This window comes from Scyliorhinus torazame, chromosome 8 (genome assembly GCF_047496885.1).
Source record: "Scyliorhinus torazame isolate Kashiwa2021f chromosome 8, sScyTor2.1, whole genome shotgun sequence".
NCBI classification, from domain to species: domain Eukaryota; kingdom Metazoa; phylum Chordata; class Chondrichthyes; order Carcharhiniformes; family Scyliorhinidae; genus Scyliorhinus; species Scyliorhinus torazame.
In genome coordinates, this window is record NC_092714.1 from 152,023,765 (window position 1) to 152,042,944 (window position 19,180).

At 47.1% G+C, this 19,180-nt stretch overlaps 1 protein-coding gene across 6 annotated transcripts in view; it reads right to left on the bottom strand.

The window, feature by feature from the left end:
- Positions 1 to 19,180, bottom strand: part of dgkh (diacylglycerol kinase, eta) — an 857,220-nt gene that overhangs the window by 246,866 nt on the left and 591,174 nt on the right. For all 6 annotated transcript variants that reach the window (XM_072514377.1, XM_072514378.1, XM_072514379.1 and 3 more), the window contains 2 exons: positions 12,728 to 12,890; positions 11,059 to 11,167 (listed from right to left, as the gene is read on the bottom strand). In XM_072514377.1, coding sequence (XP_072370478.1) covers positions 11,059 to 11,167; positions 12,728 to 12,890 — 272 coding nt within the window. The remainder of the gene's footprint in view (positions 1 to 11,058; positions 11,168 to 12,727; positions 12,891 to 19,180) is intronic.

Consider the following 19,180-nt stretch of genomic DNA (forward strand, 5'->3'; position numbering starts at 1 on the left):
ACACTGCCAAGAATCTTACCATTAGCCCAGTACTCTGTCTTCCTGTTATTCCTTCCAAAATGAATCACCTCACACCTTTCTGCATTAAACTCCATTGCCACCTCTCAGCCCAGCGCTGCAGCTTATCGATGTCCCTCTGTAATTTGTAACATCCTTCCGCACTGTCCACAACTCCACCGATTTTACGGTCATCTGCAAATTTACTCACCCATCCTTCTACGCCCTCCTCCAGGTCATTTATAAAAATGACAAACAGCAGTGGCCCCTAAACAGATCCTTGTGGTACACCACTAGTAACTGGACTCCAGTCTGAACATTTCCCATCAACCACCACCCTTTGTCTTCTTCCAGCTAGCCAATTTCTGATCCAAACTGCTAAATCACCCTGAATCCCATGCCTCCGTACTTTCTGCAGTAGCCTACCATGGGGAACCTTATCAAACGCTTTGCAGAAATCCATATACATCACATCAACTGCTTTACCCTCATCCACCTGTTTGGTCACCTTCTCAAAGAACTCAATAAGGTTTGTGAGGCACGACCGACCCTTAACAAACCGTGTTGACTATCTCTAATCAAATTCGGATACGGTAAGGTGCTGCTCTCTCGCGGTACACCCCATTACCCAACGCATCTCCCCGGCCTCCGGATCATACTCCGTGGAGATCCGGGGGTACTGCACCGCCACCCTCACCGTCCAGGGCTTAGAGTTCAGTAACTTCCGGCTCTACGTCCTCCCCAACCTCTGCGCTGCCTTGCTACTCGGCCTGGACTTCCAATGCAACCTCCAAAGTCTGACCCTGAAATCCGGCGGGCCCCTACCACCCCTTACTGCATGCGACCTCACGACCCTGAAGGTCGACCCACCTTCCCTGTTTGCGAACCTCACCCGGATTGCAAACCCATCGCCACCAGGAGCAGACGGTACAGTGCCCAGGACAGGACCTTCATCAGTCGGAGGTCCAGCGGCTACTGCGGGAAGGCATTAACGAGGCCAGCAACAGCCACTGGAGAGCCCCCAAGTGGTAGTTGTAAAGACTGGGGAGAAACACAGGATGGTCATTGACTACAGTCAGAACATCAATCGGTACACGCAGCTCGATGTGTACCCCCTCCCACGCATATCTGATATGGTCAATCAGATTGCACAGTACCGGGTCTTCTCCACAGTGGACCTGAAATCTGCCTACCACCAGCTCCCCATCCGCAAGGCGGACCGCCAATATACGGCGTTCGAAGCTGACAGCCACCTTTACCACTTCCTTAGGGTTCCCTTCGGCGTCACTAATGGGATCTCGGTCTTCCAACGTGAGATGGACCGAATGGTTGACCGGTACGGACTGCGGGGGCCACCTTCCCGTACCTGGATAACGTCACCATCTGCGGTCACGACCAGCAGGACCACGACGCTAACCTTTTCAAATTTCTCCACACTGCCAAACTCCTGCACCTAACGTATAATAAGGAGAAGTGCGTGTTCAGCACCAACCGCTTAGCCATCCTAACCCCAATCGCATGCGCCCCCTCATGGAACTCCCCCTCCCCCACTGCCCCAAGGCCCTCAAACGATGCCTGAGGTTCTTCTCACACTATGCCCAGTGGGTCCCTAACTATGCGGACAAGGCCCACCCACTCATTCACTCCACAGTTTTCCCCCTGACGGCCGAGGCTCACCAGTCCTTCAACCGTATCAAGGCCAACATCGCCAAGGCCGCGATGCATGCGGTCGACGAGACCCTCCCCTTTCAATTTGAGAGCGATGCATAAGACTTCGCTCTGGCCGCCACTCTCAACCAGGCAGGCAGACCCCTGGCATTCTTTTCCCGCACCCTCCATGCCTCCGAAATTCGGCACTCCTGCGCCGAAAAGGAGACCCAAGCCATCGTTGAAGCTTTGCGGCATTGGAGGCATTACCTGGCCGGCAGGAGATTCACTCTCCTCACTGACCAACGGTCGGTTGCCTTCATGTTCAATAACACACAGCGGGGCAAGATCAAAAATGATAAAATCTTGAGGTGGAGGATTGAGCTCTCCACCTACAATTACGAGATTTTATATCGCCCCGGTAAGCTCAACGAGGCCCCCAATGCCCTATCCCGAGGTACATGTGCCAGCGCACAAGTGGACCGACTCCGGGCCCTACACGATGGTCTCTGTCACCCAGGGGTCACCCGGTTCTTTCACTTCATTAAGGCCCGCAACCTACCCTACTCCATTGCGGAAGTCAGGGCGGTCACCAAAGACTGCCAGGTCTGCGCGGAGTGCAAATCGCACTTCTACCGGCCAGACCGGGCGCACCTGGTGAGGGCCTCCCGTCCCTTTGAACGCCTCACGTGGTCGACGAATACTCCAGATTCCCCTTTGCCATTCCATGCCCCGATATGACGTCTGCCACAGTCATCAAGGTCCTCAATACCATCTTCACTCTGTTCGGCTTCCCCGCTTACGTCCACAGCGACCGTGGATCCTCCTTTATGAGTGATGAGCTACATCAATTCCTGCTCAGCAAGGGCATTGCCTCGAGCAGGACGACCAGCTACAACCCCCGGGGAAACGGGCGAAGAGGGAGAACGGGACGGTCTCGAAGGCCGTCCTGCTGACCCTACGGTCTAAAAATCTCCCGGTCTCCTGCTGGCAAGAGGTCCTCCCCGACGCCCTCCACTCCATCCGGTCGCTACTTTGCACTGCGACTAATGCAACCCCCCATGAATGCCTCCTTGCCTTCCCCAGGAAGTCCACCTCAGGGGTTTCGCTCCCAACGTGACTGGCAGCTCCAGGACCCGTCCTCCTCCGCAAGTACGTGCGGCTCCACAAGGCGGACCCATTGGTCGAGAGGGTACAGCTACTCCATGCGAACCCGCAGTATGCCTACGTGGCGTACCCTGACGGCCGCCAAGACACAGTCTCCCTCAGGGACCTGGCACCAGCTGGGTCCCCACACCCCCTCCCAACTGCCCTGGCGCCACCCACCCTCCCCCCAGCGCACCTCACCACAGCCCCCACTCCAGGATGGTCCGTCCTCCCATTGGTTCCACCCGGGGATGAAGATGAGGACTACACGCTCCCGGAGTCACCGGCGACCAAGCCGGCGCCTGCATCGCCACCCGGACTGCGGCGCTCTCAACGGAGGATCAAGACACCCGACCGGCTAAATTTGTGAACTTTTCCAGAACTGTACACTTAAAAATAAAATGCTCAATTACATGTAAATAGTTTTCCACCACCCCCGCCGGACTCTTTTTTAACAGAGTGTGAATGTGGTAGTCACCACTGTTGTATATAGTGCACGTATGAGATGTAATACTGTAAGGCTCCTGTACTACAGGTACGGGCGTAGTTCCCTGCCTGCTGGCTCCACCCAGTAGGCGGAGTATAAATGTGTGTGCTCACCGAGCTGCGGCCATTTCTGCAGCAGCTGTAGGAGGCCACAAGTCTCTGCGTAATAAAGCCTTGATTACTCTCTACTCTCGTCGTCATCGATAGTGCATCAGGTGCCCACGTTCATGGGGGTGGGTCAGGGGGACACCCTGCCCTGTCCACCCAGGGACTTCTGATGGCCCGGAAGACCTCCTGGGTGCCGTTCCACCTGGTCCACGTTTGTGTGGGCTTGTACTGAATGGCACCCAGCTGGGGACTCCCTGGGGAGGCTGGTAGATGCCGTGAGCCCGATAGATCCTGGGTCAGTACGCCCAAGTGAGATCTGGGTAGATTGTGTGAGACTGACTGGCTTTCAGGAAAACTGCAGGAGGTATTTACTGGCCATGTTGTGATCCCATTTGGGCACAACACAGACAGTAGATGGCGCCCTTAGTGACAGCAATGCTATTGAATATCAAGTGGAGGTGGTTGGACTCTCTCTTGTTCATTGCCTGACATTTATGTCACGTTTATGTTACTTACCATCTATCCTTCCAAATCTGAACGTTGTCCCAGTTTTGTTGTATGTGGGCACAGACTGCTTCAGTATCTGAGGAGTTGCCAATTTTACTGAACACTGTGCAATCATCAGTGAACATCCCCACTTCTGACCTTATGGTGGGGCGGGGGCATTGTTGATATTTAACTAAATTGTGTGATGATATATGAAGTAACAGCCCTAATCTGTGAATGATATCAAGACAGGATACTGGGCCGGCAATGAGAAATAATGGATGTGGTCTTGGAGCTCTGGGCTCACTGGGCCAATGGATAGCAATTAAATGTGGTTAAGTAATGGCACAATAACGGGAGTAATGAGCGACCGGACAAGCTAATAGTCTCTGGAAGGGACAGTGACTCCATTAGGTAATCCTGTTCGTGGCGGGAGAGATGGAAATCTTCCACACAGAGTGGTGCAAATGATTAAATGGAACGATTATTGAAATGAGAGGCATTGAGATGTTCTTGTTACAGGAAAAGGGATTTGATAAGCTGTGTAGATGAGATTGATCTATCCGTAAGGGACGGATTATTGGAAAACTATGTTTACCACCAGACCATCAATTGCCATGATGTGTTATCTGGTTTATGCGTCTATTGTGTGGGTGAAGAGTTCGCATGCTTTCTGCTTTTGTGTGCTAGTTTGCTTCTCATTTTCAGTCCACACTGCTGGCTGGCAGCAATGTGAAAAAGAGAGACAAATGTGAACATCTCTCCCCATCAGGACACAGCCTCTCCATTGTGGTTAGTACTGTTGCTTCACTGCGGCCGGGACCCAGGTTCGATTCCCGGCTTGGGTCACTGTCCGTGCGGAGTCTGCACGTTCTCCCGGTGTCTGGGTGGGTTTCCTCCGGTTTCCTCCCACAAGTCCCGAAAGATGTGCTGTTAGGTAAATTAGACATTATGAATTCTCCCTCAGTGTACCCGAACAGGTGCCAGAGCGTGGCGACTAGGGGATTTTCACAGTAACTTCATTGCAGTGTTTATGTAAGTCTACTTGTGACACAGATTAGGTGCTCAGCCGAGTCACCTCCTGCTGACACATAGAAAGGGGAAACCTCAAAGCCTCAGGCTAAAGCTTCAGAGGAACTCGGGAGGTGGTTTGGCTCCAGACATGCAGTGCGAGCCCACCGGCATGTGGACACACCCTGACACTCATGAACCAAACTCCCATCAATAAGCGAATAGCACCACAGACTTGTGTATACCACAGGAGAATACATTGATTTGATTTATTGTCACATGTACTGAAGTACAGTGAAAAGTATTTTTCTGCGGCCGAGGGAACGTTCACAGTAGACAAAAGAATAATCAACAGAGAACATTGACAAATGGTACATCGACAAACAGTGATTGGTTACAGTGCGGAACAAGGGGCCAAACAAAGCAAATACATGAACAAGAGCCGCATAGGGCGTCGTGAATAGTGTTCTTACAGGGAACAGATCAGTCCAAGTGGGGGTCGTTGAGGAGTCTTGTAGCTATGGGGAAGAAGCTGTTCCTATGTCTGGATGTGCAGGTCTTCAGACTTCTGTACCTTCTGCCTGATGGAAGGGTCTGGAAGAAGGTAATGTCTGGCTGGGAGGGGTCTCTGATAATGCTGCCTGCCTTCCTGAGGCAGCGGGAGGTGTATACAGAATCAATATGCGGGTGGCAAGCTTGTGTGATGCGTTGAGCTGAGTTCACCACACTCTGCAGTTTCTTGTGATCTTGGACTGAGCAGTTGCCAGGCTGTGATGCAACCGGATAGGATGCTCTCTATTGCACATCTGTAGAAGTTTGTGAGAGTCGATGCAGACATGCCAAATTTCTTTCGCTTCCGTAGGAAGTAGAGACATTGTTGGGCTTTCTTGACTGTTGCATCAATGTGAGTGGACCAGGACAGACTGTTGGTGATGGTGACCCCCAGGAACTTAAAGCTATCGACCATCTCCACTTCGGAGCCATTGATGCAGACGGGAGCGTGTGTCGTGCTGCGCTTCCTGAAGTCGATGATCAGTTCCTTGGTCTTTCCAACATTTAGAGAGAGGTTGTTTTCGGTACACCATGCAACTAAGTGATCTATCTCCCTCCTGTAGTCTGATTCGTCGTTGTTTGAGATACGGCCCACCACAGTCGTATCATCCGCAAACTTATAGATTGAGTTGGGAGTTAAATCTTGCCACACAGTCATGTGTGTATAGGGAGTACAGTAGAGGACTGAGCACTCATCCTTCCGGGGCTCCGGTGTTGAGGACTATTGTGGAGGAGGTGTTGTTGCCTATCCTGACAGATTGTGGTCTGTTGGTGAGGAAGTGGAGGATCCAGCTGCACAGGGAGGGGTCAAGTCCAAGATTGCGGAGTTTGGATATTAGTCTTGTCGGGATAATGTTGTTGAAGGCGGAGCTGTAGTCGATGAACAGCAGTCTTACATAGGTGTCCTTGTTGTCAAGGTGTTTGAGTGTTGATTGTAGAGCCAGAGAGATAGTGTCTGCTGTGGACCGGTTGCAGTGATAGGCAAACTGCACTGGGTCGAGACCGTCTGGGAGGCTGGCAGTGATCCGTCTCATATTAGCCGCTCGAAGCATTTCATGATAACAGATGTCAGGGCCACCGGTCGGTAGTCATTGAGGCAGGCTAGGGATAAGGTCGGGATCGGGTAGGAATGCTCAAGAGTTGAATGATGAGAGTAAACCCTGACAAAAATCTGCCGTGTAACCCGAAGGCTGACTGATGTCGAAATGTGTCACCAATTTGGCAGATCCTGCAATTCAAGCCGATGCCAAATGTAGAGCTTAGCATTTCTTTGGACTCAAACTGGGCAGCCCAGGGCCTTCATAAGTTTTGCCCGTGCTTGTGCTCTGGAGAGGACACTGCAGTTTTGCTTCAGAATATTAAGACAACATGGGAGTCAGCGTTCAGAGTATACTTCGCTCGAAGGAAATCACTGGTCACGATGATAGAGCCCCCACAAATGGTTCAGAATATGTTCTCTTCCTCCACCTCTCAACTCAAACAGGACCAGTTAAGCTCATGAGTATCTCTGCTCAAATATGGTGTTCCACGACAGATGTGAAAGACCAGTTCGATGAGGTGTGACACTGTTAGTAGCAGGATTCCTAGCATCTTTACCTACTGGAGGATTTCAAAGTAAGAGTGGGCACAGTCCAGGAGGCGTGGTCCTCCTGCCTTGGCCATTATAGCCTGGGAAAGATAGAACAAAGAACATAGAACTGTGCAGCACAGTACAGGCCCTTCGGCCCATGATGTTGTGCCGAACTAGTCTGAAACTAAGATCAAATCAACCTACTCCCAATCATTCTAGTGCACTCCAAATGCCGATCCAATAACCGCTTGAAAGTTCCTAAAGTGTCCGACTCCACTACCATAGCTGGAATGCATTCCACGCCCCAACCACTCTCTGAGTAAAGAACCTACCTCTGACATCCCTCCTATATCTTCCACCTTATAGTTATGCCCCCTTGTAACAGCTTCATCTACCCGAGGAAATAGTCTCTGAACGTCCACTCGATCTATCCATCTCATCATCTTATACACCTCAATTAAGTAATCTCTCATCCTCCTTCGCTCCAATGAGAAAAGCCCTAGCTCCCTCAACCTTTCCTCATAAGACCTACCCTCCAATCCAGGCAGCATCTTGGTAAATCTCCTTTGCACCCTTTCCAATGCTTCCACATCCTTCCTATAATGAGGTGACCAGAACTGCACACAATACTCCACACTATAGGCTTTCTTCACGGCTCTATCCACTTGGGTGGCAACCTTCAGAGATCTATGGACATGAACTCCGAGATCTCTCTGCTCCTCCACATTCTTCAGAACCCTGCCGTTAACCCTGTAATCTCCATTCACATTTGTCCTCCCAAAGTGAATCACCTCACTCTTATCAGGGTTAAACTCCATCTGCCACTTTTCAGACCAGCTCTGCATCCTATCAATGTCTCTTTGCAGCCTACAACAGCCCTCCACATTATCCACTACTCCACCAATCTTGGTGTCATCAGCAAATTTACTCACCCAACCTTCAACTCCATCATCCAAGTCATTGATAAAAATCACAAATAGCAGAGGACCCAGCACTGATCCCTGTGGTACACTGCTGGTGACTGGGCTCCAGGATGAAAATTTACCATCTACCACCACCCTCTGCCTTCTATGTGATAGCCAGTTACTGATCCAATCGGCCAAATTTCCCTCTATGCCACACCTCCTTATTTTCTGCATGAGTGGGACCATGGGCACCTGATCAAACGCCTGACTAAAATTCATGTATACGACATCAACTGCTCTACCTTCATCTATGTGCTTAGTTACCTCCTCAAAGAATACAATCAAACTTGTGAGGCAAGACTCACCCCTCACAAATCCATGTTGACTATCCTGGATTAAGCTGTATTTTTCCAAATGTTTATAAATCCTAACCCTCAGGACCCTTTCCAATAATTTACCTATGACCGAAGTGAGACTAACCGGCCTATAATTCCCAGGGTGACACCTATTCCCTTTCTTGAACAAGGGAACAACATTCGCCTCTCTCCAGTCTTCTGGCACTATTCCTGTAGACAGTGAGGACATAAAGATCAAAGCCAAAGGCTCTGCAATCTTGTCCCTCGCCTCCCAAAGAATCCTAGGATATATCCCATCAGGCCCAGGGGACTTATTTATCCTCAGGCTTCTCAAAATTTCTAACACATCTTCCTTCCGAATATCTACCTCCACCAGCCTGTATCGCCTGTATCCTCAACAACATGGCCCTTCTCCTTTGTGAACACTGACGAAAAGTATTCATTTAGGGCCTCTCCTATATCTTCAGACTCCACGCACACGTTCCCACTACTGTCCTTGACCGGCCCTAACTTCACCTTGGTCATTCTTTTATTCCTCACATAAGTGTAAAAAGTCTTGGGGTTTTCCTTGATCCTACCCGCCAAGGACTTCTCATGCCCCCTCCTAGCTTTCCTAAGCCCTTCCTTGAGCTCCTTCCTAGCTATCTTGTATCCCTCAAGTGCCCTAACTGAACCTTGTTTTCTCATCCTTACATAAGCCCCCTTCTTCCTCTTGACAAGACATTCAACCTCTTTTGTAAACCATGGTTCCCTCACTCGACCATTTCCTCCCCTGACAGGGACATACATATCAAGGACATGCAGTATTTGCTCCTTGAACAAGCTCCACATCTCAATTGTGCCTATCCCTGACAGTTCCTGTTTCCATCTTATGCTCCCCAATTCTTGCCTAATCGCATCGTAATTACCCTTTCCCCAGTTATAATCCTTGCCTTGCTGTATGTTCCTATCCGTCTCCATTGCTATAGTGAAAGACACCGAATTGTGGTCACTATCTCCAAAGTGCTCTCCCACAACCAAATCTAACACTTGGCCCTGTTCATTACCCAGTACCAAATCTAATGTGGCCCCGCCTCTTGTCGGTCTATCCACATATTGTATATTGTGTGAGGAAACCCTCCTGCATACACTGGATAAAAACAGCCCCATCCAAACTATTTGAATTACAGTGGTTCTAATCAATATTTGGAAAGTTAATGTCACCCATGACAACTACCCTGTGACTACACCACCTATCCAAAATCTGCATTGCAATCTTTTCCTCCACATCTGTTACTGTTTGGGAGCCTACAGGAAACTCCTAACAAAGTAACCGCTTCTTTCCTATTTCTAACCTCAGCCCACACTACCTCAGTACACAGATCCTCCTCAAACTGCCTTTCTGTAGCCATTATACTATCCTTGATTAACAACGCTACTCCTCCACCTCTTTTACCACCTTCCCTAATCTTACTGAAACATTTAAACCCCAGAACTTCCAACAACCATTCCTGCCCCTGTTCTATCCACGTCTCTGTAATGGCTACAACATCGTAGTCCCAGGTACCAATCCATGCTTCAAGCTCATCATCCTTATTCCTGATGCTCCTCGCATTGAAGTAGCCACACTTCAAACCACCTTCATGCCTGCAGGTCCACTCATGTGACCTTAGTACCTTCCTCAGTACTGCATTCCCTCAACTTCCTGAACTCCAGCAACGCTATCTCCTGGGCTACAAATCAGTTTCCCATCCCCTGCCAAATTAGTTTAAACCCCCCCCCCCCCCAAAGAGCTGTAGCAAATTTCCCTCCCAGGATATTGGTGCCCCTCTGGTTCAGGTGTAACCCGTCCTGTTTGTACAGGTCCCACCTTCCCCAGAATGTGCTCCGATTATCCAAGTAACTGAAACCCTCCCTCCTACACCATCCCTGTAGCCACGTGTTTAACTGCACTCTGTCCCTGTTCCTCACCTCACTAGCACGTGGCACTGGCAGTAAACCAGAGATGACAACACAGTCTGTCCTGGCTCTCAGCTTCCACCCTAGCTCCCTGAATTTCTGTTTTACATCCCCGTCCCTTTTCCTACCTATGTCGTTGGTACCGATGTGTACCACGACTTGTGGCTGCTCCCCCTTCCCCTTAAGGATCCTGAAAACACGATCAGAGATGTCACGGACCTTGGCACCCGGGAGGCAACACACCAACCGTGAGCCTCTATCGTTGCCACAGAACCGCTTATCTGTACCTCCAACTATAGAGTCTCCAATAACTAATGCTCTCCTGCTCTCTCCCTTTCCCTTCTGAGCCACAGGGACAGACTCAGTGCCAGAGACCTGGTCACCGTGGCTTACCTCTGGTAGGTCCCTCCCCCAAACAGTATCCAAAACGGTATACCTGGTATTGAGGGGAACAACCTCAGGGGATCCCTGCAGATAAATGAAAACAGACAGAGATGACTTGAGCTTTGCTGCTACCATGAGCTTTGTGTAACTAACACCTTCCTACAGATCGGAAGTGCCCTGGTCACATCTAAGATCAGACCAGCTGTATCTGATCACCACAAGATGCCATACACAACGTTCACGGGATACAGGTTTACCTGGTGTCCACCAATGCCAGGATGCAAACCTGGCAATCTTTTCATTCAAAGCACGAGGCATTTAAAAAAATATCTGCCAGCCAGGATTCAACCACGTGAATCGACCAATTTAGAAGGTTCCCCAGAAAAATCTACAAACTATAAGTTATCAAACAGCATTTCGGCCAGGTTTTCTGGAGCAGTTTGTGTATTCAGTTTGCCTGACAGTTACTCACCTGCTTGTGTAGGTTTAATTTATCAATCTCAGATAAAACCCATCCAACACTTCCGTCCCCTCCACAAACCAGAATGCGGAAATTGTCAAATTTTTGAAACAACCGTAAACTGAAAAAAAGAAAAGCAACCGATCATAAAAGGCTGAAACAGAAAGTGATGGAAACACTCAGCAGGTCTGGCAGCATCAGTGGAGAGAGAAATAGAGTTAACAGGGGCAATTCTTCCATTCTGAGACTAAGTGCAGTGATGGGTGGCTCTGGCGGCCATGCCAACGACCAGAATGGCAGGATCCCACACCAGATTCAGAGCTTCAAACCTCAAAGATGAGCTTCAGCTGCACACCCTGGCACTCACCTTGAAGTCTCTGATGAACTAAGAGCCACCTTGCTCACTTCATTCTTTAGCAATGGGGTTTGACGTCAACATGATTTTCCGCTGGCGTGACGCAAGATTGAAAGGCCTGACGGGATGCCACTGGACAACTGTTTTAATGAGCATTCATGAGATGTAAATAAATGCAAAAGGCATTTTTTTTAATTTATTTTTTTTATTTTTATAAAGAGTGCCCAATTTGTTTTTTCCAATTAAGGGGCAATCCACCTACGCTGCACATCTTTGGGTTGTGGGGGCGGGACCCACGCAAACACGGGGAGAATGTGCAAACTCCACACGGACTGTGACCCAGAGCCGGGATCGAATCTGGGACCTCAGCGCCGTGAGGCAGCAAGGCTAATCCACTGCGCCACCGTGCTGCCCCTCAAAAGGCATTCATGCCACCTGGCAGCAAGATGATTGACCCGCCATGGGGTTGCAACAGGATTTTACACCAGCGAGTTTCTGACTTTTTGGTTCCTTCCAGAGTCTCCGCGCTCATCTGCCACCAAACCCGCCATGGGTGGGATGGGAGATTTCCAACCAACATTTCAGATCAATGACGTGCGGTCGTCTGAAATGATCAGCAACAGTAACCCTCTATCTGTCTACACAGATGGTGCCAGACCTTGCTGAGTATTTGCTGCATTTTGTTTTTATTTTTGGTTTCCAGCGACACAGTATTTTGTTTGATGAAGACCAACACTTACTAGACTATAGCATTGTGAAGATTCAATTAAACCTGCTCAAGATGAAGCAAAAGCTTTCATGATTAATGCTGTTCTGAGCATTAAGGGACTTTAGGAAGCACCTGGGACTTGCTCAGTGTGAAAAAGCTTATTCTGAAACACATCATGGAAGCAATCGCTATGCATAGCTTAGGGCAGTTCCAGTGACTGGAGCAGCCCAACCTGCGCAGAGAAAATCCCAAACAGCATGCTACTGAAACCCTTTGTTCAAAATAAGAATTGAAGTTATTTTAGAAAAAAATCTATATTCAACCACATGTTCCCAATTTCCCAAGTCAGTGATCTTGAAAGATGTAGACCTTCACATGCAAAGAGGCATTTAATCCTTTTTCAGAACTCTTTCTGACACAGTCAACAAAACTGGGGTCCTGCTAAAATTCTGCCCAGAGTCTTGACCGGATAAGGAAAAATGTATCCTGTTTTTAAGTAGCTTTATAATACACTAAATATCCCATGGGAAATCTTGAAATGTCAGACAGACAGAGAAACTTTTGGAGAACAGATTTTCCATTAATTCATCTAAAAATATTTTAAAAATCATCCTTACCCAAGGTGAGGTCCTCCGTTCATGAGATCGAAGACTTGAGCTGGATTTAATAACTGCTTGAATCTTCGGAGGAATTTGACTCCTTGATTGTCTCCACTCTTCGAGTTGACAAAGACTAAAAGTGGGCTGGCACAAGATGGTGGGCAGCTGGCTTTCCAAAAACCTGTACAGAAAACAGTCAGCAGCACATCAAGCTCAATCTGTCCTAAACATCCAACAGATGACCCTGGTGAGACCACATTTGGAGTATTGTGTGCCGTTCTGGTCACCTCATTATAGGAAGAATATGGAAGTATTGGAAAGGGTGCAAAGGAGATTTACCAGGATGCTGCCTGGTTTGCAGGATAGGTCTTATGAGGAAAGGTTGAGGGAGCTAGGGCTTTTCTCTTTGGAGCAGAGGAGGATGAGAGGCGACTTAATAGAGGTTTATAAGATAATGAGGGGGATAGATAGAGTGGACGTTCAGAGACTATTTCCTCGGGTGGATGTAGCTGTTACAAGGGGGCATAACTAGAAGGTTCAGGGTGGGAGATATAGGAGGGATATCCGAGGTAGGTTCTTTACTCAGAGAGTGGTTATGGTGTGGAATGGACTGCCTACTGTGATAGTGGAGTCGGACACTTTAGGAACTTTCAAGCGGTTATTGGATAGGCACATGGAGCACATCAGAATGACGGAGTGGGATAGCTTGATCTTGGTTTCGGACAATGCTCGGCACAACATCGAGGGCCGAAGGGCCTGTTCTGTGCTGTACTGTTCTATGTTCTAGATGGGCACTACACCATGAAATAGGAAGATTAGCAACAATTCTGTACATTTAGATAGGCTCTTTTACTGCAAGATAGCAGAGTCTGCTGCCTGAAACACACTCCTCTCCAAATCCCAACAGTAAAGGGGAGGACTCCCACGGAGAGGGCCTTCCACAGAGAACCCCTGCCATCACCGGGTGGCAGGGTAGAACGCCGCGGTTTGTCCAGACAGTTGACAAGGTGAAGGAAGACTGTACAGCAGCAGCCCATACAGAAAAACCCCTCCATGCGGAACGGAAAGGAATGGGGGGATTTCCCGTGAGGTGGCTCAAATTGTGGGGCCAAGATTCCGAGGGAAGTTATGGGACATGAAGCCAATGTGAATTTCATCCAAACATCAATCAGAAAGGGTGCAGAGGATGTTTACCAGGATGTTGCCTGGTCTGGAGGGTGTTAGCTATGTGGAGAGGCTGAATAGACTCAGATTGTTTTCATTAGAAAGACGGAGGTTGAGGGGTGACCTGATAGAGGTCTACAAGATTATGAGGGGCATGGATAGAGTGAATGGGCAGGCACTCTTTCTCAGGATGGAGGGGTCAGTCATCAGGGGGCATAGGTTTAAGATCGTTGGGCAAAGTTTAGAGGAAATGTGCGAGGCAGGTTTTTTACGCAGAGGATGGTGAGTACCTGGAACATGTAGCCAGGGGAGGTTGTGGAAGGATATACATTAACGGCGTTCGACAAATACATGGATAGGATGGATATAGAGGGATACGGCACAAGGAAGTGCGGAGGGTGTTGGCAAAGGATGGTATCATGACCGGTACAGGCTTGGAGGGCCGAAGGGCCTGTTCCTGTACTGTATTGTTCTTTGTTCATTTTGCACATGTGCCCACTGCATGCCTGAGCTGCCTCAATACCTCAAGTACAGTCAGAGCCTACCTGACTGAGTAAACTAATTGAACAAAAATCAACTAATTTACAGGTGTTCTCAATCCTTATTCAAACAATACTCACCACCTGTGCATCTTTAACAACATTACCAATCAGCCATTAACACTTACTGTGTGAAAATTGGCAGTCATGTCCCCTGCATTACTATAGTAACTATGCTTCAGAGGGATTGTGAAGCATTTAGTATTGGCCTGTGGTGTGAAAGGCACTATATAAATGCAAGTTCTTTAAATACTATTTAAACATTGCTGCTACATATACAGATGGCTCAGGAAGCAGAGGGGAGTGCAAATAGTGAGGATTAAGCAGAAATGGGAGGAGTTGGAGGGAAAAGAGATAGGTTGCCGAGTGTGGAGTGAGTCACTGCGCAGGGTGAACTCGATCTCCTCGTGTGCGAGGATGAGTTTGATACAGTTTAAGGTGGTGCATAGGGTACACACAATTCAGCGGAGGGCTTTGAGGCACGGTGGGGACTGTTCGTGACCATGTTCGAGGAATTGTTCGTCACCGGGAGAGGCGGGTGAAAAAGGGGAAAAGGCTTGTACAGACTGTAAAATTGTGCGTTGGGGAGAGTGTTCCTCAGATTATTTATGTTTTTGTATTTTTTAATATGTTTGGAATAAAATACATTAAAAACATTGCTGCTAGATTTTATCTGGTTTGTGGTACTGGACAGAGACTGTGTAACGATGTGGAATCCCTTATGAATAGAGGCAATGTTAAGTAGCAAGCCATCATTCAATGACTATCGTAACTCAAAGCTGCCCAAGTGAAGGCTGAGGAATGCCTTTTAAAGTGTGTTAATCCAGACCACTGTACTTATAAAGAGTAGAAGCATGCCCCAGCAGGTATTCCGCAAATCCTCAAATAGACATCGTCATCATTCACTTAATTTGCAAAGCTTCACTGTGTGCCATTTCTCATTGTTTAATTCAAACTGAAAAGGGCAAATGAAACTGTTCAGGATATCCAGACATATCTGACCAGGATCTGGGACACAGCCACACTATGTAATTGTTTACATCTGGAAGTACACTTCAGCCTCTTCAATTTGAAAGAATGTTTGACTGCAATGGGACTCGAGTGTTAAAAATAGAAACAGCACACTATGAGGTCATTAAAAAGAGGAAACCTCCGACTGCAATAGCAGTGTAGAACTTGTATTTCTATAGTGTCTTTAACATTGTAACATGTTCCAATGTACTTCAAAGGAACATAATCATCCAAAATTTTACAACTATGTAAGGAGATATTGAGACAGCTGACCATAGGGTGACAAAGAGGAGCTTTCAATAAAAGAAAGAGCAATAGGTGGCCAGCTTCGCGCTTTCCGCTCATTATCTACTGAAATCTTCATTCCTGCCTTTTTTACTTCTAGAGTTGACTATTCCACTAAATTCCTGTGCAACCCCCCATGTTCTATCCTCCGTAAATATCAAAGTCAGGGGAACAGCAACTTTATACTGTATGAGAAGAGTGATGAATGGTTGGAAAGTGGACTCTGATTGCTAGAGGCTTTACCATGGAAAATGCACCAGTTAATGGTGGCTGACAGTTACCTGCCGAGCATGGTTTGAAAATTTATATCAGGCATCTTGACTCTGACTAATCAAGACATTGCCCTGCGGACATGTACACACATTACACGTCTTTCAGCTAAACTAAATAAGTGATATGCATTCGTTGGTTCATTCCTCAGGTCAATGCCTTGACCCAGAAAAAAGCTGCCTGATTTAAATTTCTCATCTAGTATAAAGTTGTTGTTTGCCTTGCCATTGGTACTCTTGCAGTTGTCCAAGAATGGCTTCAGGAATGAGAAACTTCAGTTATGAGGATAGATTGGAGAGGTTGGGACTGTTCTCCTTGGAGAGAAGGTGGCGAAGAGGAAATTTAATGGAGGTGTTCAAAATAATGGTGTGCAGACATGGGCAGCATGGTAGCACAGTGGGTTTCACTGTTACTTCACAGTCCAGGGTCCCAGGTTCGATTCTTGGCTTGGGTCATGGTCTGTGCAGAGTCTGCACGTTCTCCCAGTGCCTGCGCCAGTTTCCTCCGGGTGCTCTGGTTTCCTCCCACAAGTTTCGAAAGACGTGCTGTTAGGTGAATTGGACGATATTCATCTTTTATACAAATAAAGCAAAGAATACCTAAAAAAATGTATTGCCTTACGGAGGATAAAACATGTGGGTTTCAAGGATTAGAGCACAAAAAAAACTAGGTAACAACTGCACAACCCTCATGTCATACAACCAACAGCAGTATAACAAGAGGCAAATGCTTCTACACTCACATACCATGCACCCTTGTCAGGATAAAAGGCAATAGCACAAAATCAGTGGTGTAATCACAAGGGAGTGTAGTGATCTCTGTATGTGCATGTACATAAGGGGTTAATGTGTAATCAGTAGCACCCGATGATCACTAGAGGACCGGACCAACAGGGGTATAAAATAAACCACATTGGGTCTCTCTCTCTCTCTCTTTTGGATGTACTGTGACCAGGACAGGAATATCAGATTAGCTCAGATACTTAGTGTAGTTACGCATAGTTACTGTAGTTAGATCTTGTTAACCTTATCACTAGTATCAATGTTAAAGTAAAGAACTCACGCAATTATTGTTATAGTTCCCGTAACAGCCTCCCCGAACAGGCGCCGGAATGTGGCGACTAGGGGCTTTTCACATTAACTTCATTTGAAGTCTACTTGTGACAATAAGCGATTTTCATTTCATTTCATTTCAGTTACTCAATAAACCTTTTGTTACTACTGGACGAGTTCGAGTCTTCTTCATCGAGATTCAGAAGACCTCATCAGGAACCAAGGTTTGAGTAACACAAATTACACTCCGTAGTATGTCAAAACACACAGTGAAGTGTAATAAAAGATAACACAGGAGCGAGATAAAATATGGTACCAGCTGGTGGCTTTAAAAGAACTAGTTAGATTAGGTTAGACAAAAAGAGAAGAAAATTCAAACCGGATATTTGACTGTGGAAGACTTCGCAGCATATGGATCCTCGACGACTAACTGATTCGATGGAACTCGTTGGAGCTCCATGACAGCTGGAAACAACCGGTAATTTAAGTTATAACTGGAAAATGTTTGAACAGATGTTCCAAATATTTATCGTAGCTAATGATTTGAGCACGGCCTGTGATGCAATGAAAATATCGCTGCTACTCTCAACAGCAGGGCATGAAGCTAGAGAAATCTATAGTTGCTTTAATTACTTAGAAGGTGAAGATAACACCAAATTAGAAGTAATATTCAAAACATTTGAAGAACACTGTAAAAGTCAGTCTGGTGAGATGCTGGAAAGATTTACCTTTTCTCATAGGTGCCAGAGAAATGGAGAGCCCATCACTAATTTTATTACAGACCTCAAGTTAATAGCACAAGGCTGTAATTGTGCTGATTTCAGAGACTCAATGATAATGGATCAATTAATTTCTGGACTATCTGCTAAACATTTGAGGGAAGAACTTTCACAAAAAAAGTATCTAACTCTAGAAATCGCTACACAAAAATGCCTTGCTTATGAACAAAAACAAAATCAATACTTTGAGTCTATACAAACAAAGAATGAGTATCTAGAAAACAAAATCCATAAAAATTCCGCGAATACTCACGACGAGGCAGAGGCAGTGTTGAAACAGAAGAAGACGGAAGTTCTGAGCGGCAGCCATCTTGTGCGTGTGCAGTCTGAACAGTCCGCAATTGCGCACTTCCCTAAAAGACGCAAACCGGCAAAACAATGTTTTGCGCATGCGCGAGAAGCCGCGCATGCGCAGTTGCGAAAAGAGCGCACAGTAAAGGAAACTCGAATTGCGCATGCGCAATCGATTCCTACGCATGACGTTACGGGTGTCATGACGTCAGAAGACCTGGACCACACCCACTTAAAAGGGGAAATGCCCGAAAATTGAAAAAAAGACTTTTTAAAGCTACAGAACCCAATTTGTTTTTACCTCGAAAGACAGAACAATGCCTGAAATTCTACCAGCAATTGAAAATAACCTCCGCAGCACCCTGGAACAAGCAGTTTGCACCACCCATAAGTGAAGAGCACAGGGACAAATCCGAAACCAAAGAAGATGATTTGTTAATTGAACATGAAGAGCACAAGAACGAATCCAAAACAAAAAGAGATGATTTGGATATTTAAGAATACTACTCAGACATGGCTGAGTTCTTCGGATATGGTGATCACAGCATCAGCAACACGGCTGAAAATCTTAATAAGAATCTACTCATGGTAGATGAATCCAATACCATGATGCAATGGCAGATCCTTGATACATTGGATGGCAGCAACCTGTCAATCAGCCAAGAAGAAAACGACGCCACACAGAGAGCACAGAACGATTCCGTTGAGTGAACACAGATCGAATCCAAAGGGAGAACACTGCACGACTCCACACAGAGAGTGATGAAAGACTCCACAGAGAGAGCAACGCAAGCCTCCACAGAGCTCATTGACAGACTCCAGAATGGAAGCAATTAAAGACTCCAGCGCACCAACCATGCATGAAGCAGACTATGAAAGTCTACCAAGCTGACGTGAGCAACAAAAAGACTATGAAAGCCTACCCAACACACATGAACAACAAGCAGACAATGAATGTCTACCCACTGTATGTGAGAATAGTGACACAGTGATCACAATCGACATACAAGATGTGCAAGATCACAGCAAGACTGACAGGTCTCAGCTCGTATGTACAGAAGCACTCAACAATCAGAGTAA